Source organism: Cynoglossus semilaevis, chromosome 13 (genome assembly GCF_000523025.1).
Source record: "Cynoglossus semilaevis isolate Cse_v1.0 chromosome 13, Cse_v1.0, whole genome shotgun sequence".
Taxonomy (NCBI): domain Eukaryota; kingdom Metazoa; phylum Chordata; class Actinopteri; order Pleuronectiformes; family Cynoglossidae; genus Cynoglossus; species Cynoglossus semilaevis.
In genome coordinates, this window is record NC_024319.1 from 13,493,418 (window position 1) to 13,505,901 (window position 12,484).

General features: G+C 42.0%; 1 protein-coding gene across 2 annotated transcripts in view; it reads left to right on the forward strand.

Annotated features, from left to right (window-relative positions):
• LOC103388659 (nuclear factor of activated T-cells, cytoplasmic 1-like) overlaps window positions 1-12,484 on the forward strand; it is a 50,816-nt gene that overhangs the window by 24,751 nt on the left and 13,581 nt on the right. For both annotated transcript variants that reach the window (XM_025061736.1, XM_008323745.3), the window contains exons 7-9: window positions 1,575-1,630; window positions 2,629-2,761; window positions 9,613-10,278. In XM_025061736.1, the coding sequence (XP_024917504.1) occupies window positions 1,575-1,630; window positions 2,629-2,761; window positions 9,613-10,278 (855 nt within the window). The remainder of the gene's footprint in view (window positions 1-1,574; window positions 1,631-2,628; window positions 2,762-9,612; window positions 10,279-12,484) is intronic.

The following is a 12,484-nucleotide window of genomic DNA, read 5'->3' on the forward strand; positions in this document are numbered from 1 at the left end:
GCAGATGTTACATGGAAGGAGTGAATGGAACGTTTTGTGGTTATCAGTTGCACGTTGCTCTTTGACACGTAGAGGTAATGTCACACGTGGCCCCATCCCTAATCTGTAGCTGTCTTAGACTGTAGATAATTTCACTCTTTGCTTGTTAAATTACTTTTCTGGAACGTTGTGATTTAACTGTCATTCAGCTCAGTGAAAAGATCAGGAGAAAAGAGAGAGAGATCAGTGATAAAAGAGAAAGAAAGGTTTGAAAAACATGTTTACTAGAAGAGGCTGGGGTTGACGTTGCAGGCTAAGGTTTCCCTCTTTGGAGCGTCTCCCAGAGCAGAGGCAGTTGTGATTCCCTTTTGGTTCCTCTAGACGTAACATGAGAAACATTCATCTCTGGCTGTCTCTCACTTTCTCTGACCTTCCTTCTGTGCGTACTCACTCTAATTGCCCTTCCATACCCTTATAGCCACTCTGCAGAGTTGCGTCATTCTTCTATGCGTCTCAATCACCTGTGGAATACCACTTGTGTACCCCTCTGTTTCCCCTTCACTCTTCAGTCATCCACATCATTTCTATTCAAGAGAGGCATATTTCTCCATATGGAACCTTTTTTCCCCAGTTTGAAGAGAAAAGCCTTATCTGATTTATTTAACGTCTGTTTTTCTTCTTCCCCAAGTTTTAATATGGCCTTTTTGAAAAGAGATATGGGCTCATGCTTCCTTTCTAAATAATAATGATGACCATCTGCCTCCAGTATCACTGCTCATTGTGTCTGGGATCATTTTTCTTTTGCCTGCTGCGTGAGGTGAAAAATATACTTCATGCTTCGAAGAGAAAAAAAAAAATATGTTTACATCATTGAGATCTCCAAGGTTATTTGAAACGTGCCACTCATTATCTGAGAGTTCATCTTTCTGGAACAATGTGCAGCATTTCAGCATTTACTGTACCACTGTATCAACCAAGGCACAGATGCTTCTTGCCCCACCAGCATGTCAGTGCCCATGGAGCCCATACTGTTGCCCAGCATGGCTCACAAAGGCTCTACTGTGTCATTTCTATTTCTGACAGCGCTAATGAGTCATCAGTTCTGAAAAAAAATGGCACAGTGGTTGGTGCTGATTGCCCTACCAGAGCCCAGAGCGTCTGTTCCTCGAGGTGTGGCATGAAATCACAGCAAAAACCCAAAGAATGTGAGCTGAGCTTCTGCAGACTCCCAGCAGCTGCTGCACTTCACAGGCCTTTTTATTGCACAGCAGCAGCAGCAAGTCAAAACCTCCTCACCACAACAAGACAGAAGAAAAGAGAGAACAAACAAGAGCTGCTTTCTAAAGAATAATGTACAGTAGAAAAAAACAGCAGTCAAAACAAGGAAATTCTGGCATTTTATTTCCATGTCATTAAACCAACATTTCAGCACTGCACTCATCTGAAAGCTCAGAATCCCTAATGCCCTTTTCCAGAGCACATCTCTCTTATTTACAGTTATGACTGCTATGGCTAACCATTTAAACCTCTTCTTTTTAATGATGCAGTTTATAACAGGATATATTTAATTGTGTTTTTTATTCTTTCATCGATAGATGGACATCATCTGTGGGAGACAGAAGCCAAAGTTGACAAGGACTCCATCAAATCTGTGAGTTCACTGCAGCGCCATTACTCACTCAGAGAGCTGCTGCCGTCTCTAACCATCCCTTGACATTTCCTCCTCTTCTCTCTGTCTCCTTCTCATCTGTCCCTTGTAATGATGTAATCTTGGCTAAGGCATTACAACGTTGCAACACAGACAACAATGATTAGCCCATGCAATCCTTGATGGAATTTTCACCAAATCTCCTCTGTAGGTGTAAACCCAAGCTTAATAAATTAAGACAGGAACTACGTAGGGTGACTCGAGGGTGTTTTTCTTATCCTTGTTGCTGTTATTTCACTCAGGTAAATGACTTGGTTGCATCACGGGGGTGAATATGGACTCTGGTGTTTAATTGGCCTGACGACCTTGTTGATATGTTGTGGCTAGAAGCTGGGAAATTAGCAGGCAGGCAAGGTGCAGCCGGGGGCACTGGTGAGGGGGTAAAGAGGTTGATGAAAGACAAATGCTGCAGTCTGTGTATTTGTACTTATAACAAACCAATATTCAGAGCAGTGAGAGAAAACTGGCGTTCTGTACTTCCCCCCAAACTAGATTGAACTGCTTTAGGCTGCGTGTTTTTGCTGTCTAGTTTATGCTAACTCTCTTTAGCTGAAACAAAATAGCAAAGCCATGCACAGGTGCTTACTGTTCACCTCAGCCAGTGGCCATCTGTATGATGTTTTTGTCATCATCTGGAGGGCAGGCTGAAATGGAGAATACAGATGTGTCCCTATCGTTTCCCAGAGTCCCCTGTCCTGGTATCTAATTCTGATCTGGGAGAGATGGAAAAGTAAATAAATCTCTCATTTATACCAGGGGTGAAGAACAACTATCTAGTTGTTTAGGTTTACTATACCCCCCTCCCTCATTGATTTATAAATGTTTCTCACAATGTTTTTTTGTTACAATGATTAGGTAAAATGCTGCTAAACTGTGAACATATGGTTTTGTCTTATTTCATTGTCATGAATGATCTTATCTGTAATCTGTTTGTATTTTAGAACTCTGTTGTTGTGGAGATCCCACCGTACAGAAACCAGAGGATATCCAGCCCAGTCCACGTTAACTTCTACGTGTGTAACGGCAAAAGGAAGAAGAGCCAATACCAGAGCTTCACCTACCTGCCTGCTAACGGTAATGGAACTTTTTAAACTATTCAGGTGTGATTGTCTGTGCGTTCTAAAGCCCCATGTGTTAACAGTAGCACTCTCCACTCCACTTTAGCATTAGCATTATGCTACATGGGTTTTCAGGTGTTAGCATGTTATTCTTGGGTTGTAACCTGTGATTGATAGCAGAAGACGTGGTGTGTTTATTCTGTGGTGAGACATGCGTTCCTCTGCGATGAGGTAAATAGCTGCTGAGTGACAGAACCTTCAAGCACTGTTAATGTCAAAGAGTCAATCCCCTCCTGACCCAACTTTCACACTGCCCCCCACCGTGCCCCCCGCAGTACAACAACAGGCATTGTACATGTGCACAAACACGCTTATCCGACGTGCCACACAGTTCCCTGCTGTTCATGTAGCGACCTGAAAACCTGTGTGTTTATTGTGTTTCTTGGGCCTCAGTGTGTATAGACGACTTTCACATCGGAATTCAAAGAATGTATTTGTGAGGGTTCAGAGTTAATGCTTAGACAATTACGTTGACGGACTCTGTCTTTTTTTATAGTGAGGACAGGTGACGTACCAGATGTGATAAGAGACTTAAAGAATTGCACTCGGAATACTCCCGATATCCTATGTGCACAAGCACAGAAATGCTAACGATGTCTCCAAATTCTAGACAGAGTCACAGTCTATAATGATGTCACTGGCTCCGTTTCTTTGTAAATAATGTTTTTTATGGATAATGCAAAAGAAAAGTAAATGTTCAGATCCCAGAGAGAGATACACCAAAAGAATCTCATCTGAATTATTTATGAGGGGAAAAGATTTTTTCTGTGTTTACAAATAATATAGCCCAACTCAGTATTGTCTGATCAATGTGGTGAACCACTGCAAATACAAAGACTTTGGTAGATAATCCGTTTATACCACATTCTGGTTATTATTCTTGTATTAATTTAACTTAGTAATTACTTACATATAGGTGTAATTAGTTACATTCGACAGATGTGAAGTTTTATTATATTTTAGGTTGTTTTTCTTCCTTTACACAGTGCAACTAGAAATGCTGCATAAACTGTGAAACGCTATTCATATTAAGAAAATCAGCAGATGCACTAATGGCTGGGGAAGATAAATGATTGAGTTTCGAGACGAAGTGCTGAGAGAACGCGGACCACGGCCCTATTAGGAGATGCTAGGACGAACGTGAGGAAGACGAACCGTGGCCATATATAGCATGTCCATCTCACATACTGCGGTGCCACTGAGATGGAGATGTGGATGCTTATCAGCCCCGCAAAGTAATTTCCCTGAGCACAAACTCAACTCCAATTAAAAGATGACTCGTTGTCTTCTCTCTTTTGCTGCCAAGTTAACCACAAGTTCAGCGTGGACCACACAAGCAGGGACGCAGTCTTCCCATAATTGACACACAAGTGTAACCGCCAGAGAGATCACACGGAGCAGGATGTGTACATACTTGACGACTACAACATTTAAATACTCAAAGCAGCATTTTACCAATAAAGAAAAACACTTGTAATCAGCGTTGAAATCATAGAGTGTGGTACTACAACTACACTGGATAGCAGCCCAGGCAGAACTGCTTTGGTGTGCAATCTCACGTCAGCAAAGAAAACAGTCCCTGGGTGACACCAAGCAGACGTTCAGCTTCCTCTGTCTACCATGTATTGTAGTTTTACACGTCCTGGAGGAGCTGTAAACACAAATCAAGTTACAAATATAAAAATGAATGTGTCTTAGTTGCACAATGCGTGCTTGCTGCATGAAGAGAGATAATTTACAGAGAGGTAATAATGTGTGAAAAGTTATAATTAGCATGAACACAAACAGTGGTGCAGGAAATCTTAATGCAGTCACTGTTGCAAAACATAACAAAAAATGGCGACTTAAGTAAAGCCTCAAGCTTTTGAGGTTTTAGCCGCTTTTGTGTGTGTGTGTGTGTGTGTGTGTGCGCGCGCGTGTGCATTCACTGAGAGAAACAACCAGGTACACAGTGTCGGAGGAGGATGTAGAGGACACCCACACACATTCATGTGCTGCACACACATTGTTGTCAACACCCTTTTTTTTTTTGCTTGCTCTTATGAAAAGACTCTTCCAGCACTTCAAGCACAGTTGTGGTCACTGGCTGAGCTTTGTTTCAAACCAAGCCGTCTGTTCATCTATAAAAACCAAAAAAAAAGAAGTTCAGCCCCTAAAATAGCCTCACTTGTGTGACACACCGGAAGGAACACGCAAACACCCTCTAGGACTCACATACTGGTGAAAACCACCTTCATTTTCCATTCAGACCATGTGACTACATTGTTTTTTCTGTTTTGACACAAATGCAGATGCATGCAACACCTACGGTGGCTGAACACAGTGCACACATCAGGAAAAATGTTCAAACACTTCAATTAATATTTTTTTGTAAATAGTTATGTTTCTGTTTTAATGGCTTTTCATAGATATTTCCGACACTTTGATCCCTGATATTTAAGTATGTTTATCGGCACTTTGTAATGGGAACACACTGTAGATGTTTTTGTCCGTCTACTGGCTAACAGACAAAGATAAGCTTGAGTGATATGAGTGAACGCGTTCTCTTTATATAGGTATATAATAGGTCATAATACGGGTATATTGTGATAATTTGTCTAAGGTTATGAGATTCACAGTAAAATCACACAATATTAACACAGGTTTGTACCTTTGTTTACAAATGTGTACCTCCAAGAGTGAGCCCTTGTTTATTTACATTAGTGGTGGGTCATCCCTGCAGAGGCTGCCCTGTTGGATCAACCTGTTTTTACACCAACACACAGGAGGCATTCTAAACACATTTTGTGTATTATTAACTGTTGAGAGCTCCTGAGTTTGATATGGATGTAAATATAAGTGACTCACCGAGTAGACGCTACCTTGTCCCACATTGTGTCTCTTTTTCTTACTTTACTTTTTATTTTACGTTTGTATTTTTAAAAGATTCAAGCTAACATTTTAAACCTAAGTTGCTAACACAGGGCTTTGAGTGAATAACTGAATGCATGCCAAATGAATATGTAGTCACAGAACTGGTAGTCAACGAGAACCACGTCCTGTTTACAGATACTACAGGACATTGGTGATTAGTCATCACATGCATTCTCCCTAATTTATAACACAGCTTCTAGGCAGAAGTGGTCTGAAGTATAGTGTCATTTAAGAAAAATACTATGGTTGTTTTCAGGAGCCAAGCAGAACATTAACAACAAAAAAGCAGAGAATTACCCACAGTATTTGGAGGAAACACACACCTTGCCCTTACCTTACAACCCATGTGTCTTCCGTATGCTGCATAGCCATCGCAGCATTGTCTGTCTTAAATACTGAGGGTATTTTTGAATTTAACTCTACGTACTTCTCCTTTTTAAATTGACATTTTTCTGCCTATAAATACCATGTCATTTGCACTGTAGATTAGACTTTTTTAAATATATTTTAAATATAATTTCATTTCAATTCAATTTTAGCAAAGACATCATGAGATCACATGGTGGGCAGGCCCTGGCCCTCAGTCCTTATGTTTAGTGGTTGAATGCATACAACTACGTACAGATCACTGTTGCCAATTCTTGAAGAGGAGTCTTTGCTGTTGAGATACTACACCACCACATGGATTTGTGGTCACTGCCTGATTATGTTGATGTGACTGTGAGTAATATACACACAAGCACAACTGTCCTCATCTGGCTCCTGGAATTAGCTTCTCTTTTCCAAGATTCCTCACAGTTATTGTTGCGTGATTCAAGTGATGTTTTGCTCGTCAAAAAAAAAAAAAAAAGGGAGAGAGAAACCACATTAAACAACACATGCCCAGAAAATGCTGGCAGGGACAAAAGCGTGGGCTGCAAACTTCTCGGAACCCTCTTATTTTTACAGGCTTTTTGGAGATTCCTCTCTAATATCAAATTCTATTCTTAATGTAATCGGTTGATGACTCTCCCACTGCACAGGTCTGTGGTTGTAGCTTGAGAGAAATAGAGACAGAAACATGTTCTGTGTGACACATTCAAGAAACATTAATGAACAACACTGCTGTTCCTTTTTTGTTAGAAATAGTTGCACAGTCATGATTTTCCAAAAACTAGACAAAGACTTCTTCAGCACGGAGCTTCATCAAACTCACCTGTGGTTACACTGAGGCCCCAGGATGCTGTGGTGACCAGATTGTATACACAGTGGGACACCATTCAGCAGGTACCTTTGAGTTAATGAACTACCACCTGCTCCATTTTAAATGTCACTGCATATTTCTTGCAGTTAAAACATGATGAGTCCATTGCTTTATCTGTAGATTAATGACATCAGTGATGTCAACAACAATCTACTGTACTACTGGATCTTGATTGTCTTTGTTAACAAATCTTTCCCTTTTAAGATGATTTACAAATTCATATGAACCACATTCAGGATCTCCCTATAAAATACACCGATAAAGGCTTTGACACGTATCCACTGTGGATCTATGTATTTCTGTTTCTTAGACAAAACTACTCAATGAAATACAAAAATCAAGGCCTGATCAATTTAATCCGAGCAGACAGAGAGGGAACTGCCAGACATGGAGAGAAAACCATGTGCAGAGCATCAACTGTCTGTGGGCCATAACCCGCAGGTTTGAGAGGAAATAGAAGCCAGCTGAAGTAGAGAGTGGCTTGAATCTGTTTTCTCACTTCACATTAAAATGGAAAAGGAGACACACAGATGGACCGAGCTGGGGAAAGACCTACTTTTTATTTGCTGAAGAAAAGGAAGGCCACAAGATGGAAAAAATCTTGGGAACTTTGATAAAAGAACAATGTGATTTTATCCTAATTGGCTTGTCTCTGCCATTTTGATTACAGAAAAACCCTAATTTCATTGTCAATACAATACTTTCACCTTTTCTCGTTTGCCAAAAATGGTGCATAAACATGAGCTTCTGGTTTAGTGTTTTTACTGACACTAAAATAAACATCAGAGATGATGAGAGACGTTGTTTATTTGGCTTAAACTTTACCAATTATATCCTTTCAAATGCAAAAACCATTAGGCTGTGAAATCTCCACCACAATATGAAACCTCTTCTAATATATTTGTCGAAACACATTGTGGGGGGAGTTTTATATTGTTTTACAGGCTTGATGTAGAAGTTGTGTACATTTAATGGGTCACAGCCTGGAATTAAACCTGTTGTTTCTATTGGCTCTCCTGCTACAAACATCCAAATGCAGGTCCCTCATTCAACAGGGTGCAGCTCTTGTTCTTTGAAGACTTTGATAAATCTCTAGATCAAATTGCTTTCAAGTGTATGAAAACAATATAACAATTAAAATATTAAGTTTTTCCTGAAAGAAGGGCAGTAGAGATAAACTTGGGGCAAATAGGTTGTTTTACTTACTTAACAGTGTTGAAAGAATTTGTTTCTACCCGCATTCCATCTCCATGCTGCTCTGTGGCATCTTTTCACATCAAAGAGGAGATAAGAGAAAGAGATTTGCTGAAGGAAGCGACTATGTATTAAAGTGGTGTGAGCCATGTGACTCCCTTGTAATCCCCCCCAAGGCTGTAACGAGAAGGCCCATGAATCGAGGGACCTGTGTTACGATGCTCCCCCAGACACCAGCTCCACTCTCTGGGCTACAAGAGCAGACATGGCTGACGTAAATGGGCTCCCTGCTGCATTGTCTCTGCACCACAGCTCAGCACCCGGGAGACGACAGGCACGATTAACGTCTGCTCAAATCCTCCTCAAAAAATAATAACACAACATCCTGTTTTTCATGACATACATACATTTGCAAGAGCTTTCATAGTCATAATCAAGTTCCAATGCAGTTCCACATACAGTACGTCACAGACATTTCTGTCAAGCCCAAACGTTTAAATCCTAGTCTGTCCTAAACACCACAGCAGCATGGAGATGTCATCAAATAATATTTAGAAACTTTAGCCGAGAGTAGAAAAAAACACCAGGTGCACAAGCTTTCAGAAATACTAATTACTGTGCTTCTCACATCACACCTGTTATCTTTCAATACCTAAGTTCATGGACATATATTTTTGTTAGAGAGCACAGAGCTAATCTGCTGCATACGTAATCCACCGTACTCATAACACTTTTTGACACATGGCCATTGTGATTCAGGCGCAACTAACCACAATGTGTCATACCTTTAAATCGAAGGCGATGCAGACAGATAGAAAATATATGTGAAGACCAGATGACGACTTCACCCCTTTGTATTATCTACATGAGTTTCCTGGCCTAATCTCCAGAATGCACAGACACATTTCTGCAGCTTATGTTCCTTAAGCAGCCTAATCAAAATCAAGCCATCTCTCCTTTCTTACTCTCCCTCTCTAGCTGTTGGTCCTCAGAGAAGCAATTACTCCTAGCATGAGCAGGAAACCTAGGGGTCCCAGGCAGCTTGAGCAGCAACAGCAGCAGTCCAGTGCTTTAAAGAACTCCTTTACTGAATATCAGAGCAGTTGACAGTCCAACGAAAATAGGTCTTTTTCAATATTAGAGCCAGCTGTGGCTTTCCACATTGATGACTCATCCATTTTTCTTTCCCCCCTATTTCTGTGCTTCTTTTTTTTGTTCCTGGTGTGGTAAAGGGGGTGGTGAATGGAAGACATGAGGGTTTCTCTATTGTAGGACTCGGCCAAGTTGACAGTGAGCCCATATCCACTGGTGGTTGTTTGTTTGGATTATAGAAAGAACTGCGGCTACAATTGTGCCTGCTCAATTATTTGCTTAGCTTTGCTTGTGCACCCATTGTGCCACGTGGATCCACAGCACATTTTCTAATACCACTACTTTTTTATATTTTTACTCCTCAGTGCCGATTATAAAGACAGAACCAAGTGATGAATATGATCCTCTGGGGACTGCAGGGCTGCCTATGCATCCAAAGTCATACTACAGTCAGCCCAGACTTACTCCCATCATGCCTATAGCTGATCCTGACGCCTGCCTCATCGGTGCTTACCCTACCTGCTCGCCTCATCATGCTAACATTTCGTCTTCGTCTCCCAGTTCGAGCCCCACCCTACAAGACCTTACACCTGTGGCATACAGCAAGTGCCTCCCCAGCAGTCCCACCCATGCAGCACCACCAGGTCCTGTAGTGCCATCCACCAGGGAAATGTCTGGAAGGCCTAATCTTGCTCATCCAGCGTCACCAGACCACAGCTCTTGCCTAGGGATGCTTCATTCCCAGGGAAGCCCAATTCACCTCAACAGCCCCGGACCCAATGGTTACCATTCCATCTATGCTAACAGCAGCCCCTCATCCTCCCCAGTGTCTCATCCTTCCACTCCAGGTGGAACTGCAGAGAGCCCATTTATGCAGACCTACAGTCCTTGTCAGAGTCAGGCAGCAGTCAGCTCATCACAGGCTGGAGGCAGCTCACCAAGCCTGCTACCAGAAGATGCCAGCCCCCCTGCACTGGGCATTACCGTCAAACAGGAGCCACAGGAACTTGACCAGATGTACTTAGATGATGGTAAGTTTACTTGAAAGTGGATGCAAGTAGTAGCAACATTTGATGCTACTTCGGTTGGGAAAAGTAAAGAATGATTGTTATGTTGTTAGAGAGCACACAGCTAATCATTACATACTTTTTTTTCTGCAAACAATGACACATACTCACACCCTACTGAGCCTCAAAGAATTTCCTGACAAAAACCACTCTCTAGATTTACGTCAGGTTCATTTAATTTTAGACACAGCTAATTATTTGCTTTTGGTGTATCATGCAGACCACCTTATGTTTTCCAAGTGGCTGCTGTATTTAAAAACAGTAAATTGTCATGATGGGATTTTGAAACAATCTGTCAAAACATCAGAGCACTGAGGTCAGCCCGGGTGCAGCAGTACGAAAACAGTGGCGCACGCTTAGTGAACCAAACTGTTGACACAACGACTAATGAAGGAAGCAAAACAATGGGTAGGGGTTTCCTGAACCAAGTGATTTTCCCCCCTGAATTTCTGGGCGGGATGCTGGGTGGCAGGAGGTAGAGCCTTTGTTTTCCCATCATTTCCCTCTGGAGTCAGCACCATGTAGTTGTCGTCATCAAGGGAGACAGTGGGGTCATAGGTGTCCCTCTAGTCGAGAAACCTGTCACACCCACTGGGATTATATGGTCAAGTTTGTAGGCTGTTGTCCGTCACATTATGTTTATCAGGTCAACAACCTGTTGGATGTTAAAGATTGTACTTGTATGCATTAGCCTGGTGCCAGTGTGTTTTAAACCCCACATTTAAACCCCCGCCGCCCCCTGCCCTCTAGCAGAGGTGTGGATGTAAACAATTCTACACTGAACTCAGGAAGACAACTTCCTGTGCACCTTGTGTTCAGTCTGTATGGACGTGTGTGTTTAACATAGAGACATACGCACGTCTCACTCAACAGCTAGGGGACTAGAGGAGTGATAGGCACAAAGGGACCAGTTGATGGGGGGGTGGGGGGGGGGGAGGAGGAGGGGGTTTGGTGGAACTGTACACGAATTGAAATGCAGTTGTCAGCACTTCTGTCAGCACTGATGAGTCCCATTAGTCTTCAGTTCACAAACAAAGTAGAAAAAGAGTGTCTGCTATCTGCTTTATAAACTTAACCCTGTTTTCTAATCATTATTGGTGTTTTTAGTAGTATTATTTAATCTATTATAGTATTATTTTTATCACTAATTTCTTTACTTAGGTTTTTTCGATGTCTACCTAAGGCCAGAAGCCCCAGAAATGTAATATTTCTCTACATAACAGAGTTGGCCCTCCTTCACTATTTGTAATAGATTTTGGCAGGCTGAAGCTTTTATTTCAGCAATATTAAATCAAGTGCAATTTAATCTTAATCTTTTTTTTTTTTTTTGCAATAATACTGTTGAGAGGTTCTTTTTCACCAACAGTGTGAGGATAGACCAAACATACAGCAGTGCTCAGATAGAACCGTGTAACCTTGTTTCCTTCCCCCAACAGTCCATTGACTGTCACTTTAGCAGCCTACGTCTTCCGCGTGAACTAGGTGAAATGTATTCAGCTAGTGCTTCCAGTTGCATTAGGGACACACAGGAATACATATTGATTGACCAACGCCAGTGAGGCTGCTCCTTGAAAATATTGGTGGGCTGTAATTCTGCATCAACTAATGTCTCCACACACTGATGTGGTGAGCTCCTGGAGTCCTGGTAAGTGTGTGGTGGTAACAGCATACCCTGAAGGCATCTGCTGCGCCAGTGCCTGACCCTATCCCAAGCCCCATCAAATGAGCCCTAAGATAAATAAATGAGATTGGAAAGCAGCGAACTGGGCGTTGCTTTCCTCGTCCACACTCATTACTGCTGTATGTTTGTGATCTGAGCGCTCCTTTAGAAGAAGACAAGCGGATGACCTCACCATAGCTGCAGAGATTTAACACCAGCCATGTAGAGTAACGTTCCTCCCAAGCAATTGGGGGCCGGTGATTTGGAGTCTGCGGGAGCACACTTGATCTTCCCCAAGAGTAGAACGCCTCCCACGCTTAAACACTGAGGCCTCCAGCGCTCATCAGCAAGAGATGTGTCTCTGTGGCCAGGTCCAGATTTTACACAGCCCCTGAGAAATCACTCAACTTATCAACAGTGAGCTACTGTACCACAAGGACGCTGGTTAGTGTGCAAGAAGTCTGAGATGTAAAGACCCCAGTGTGGCATACAATCTCTCCATTTGAATCT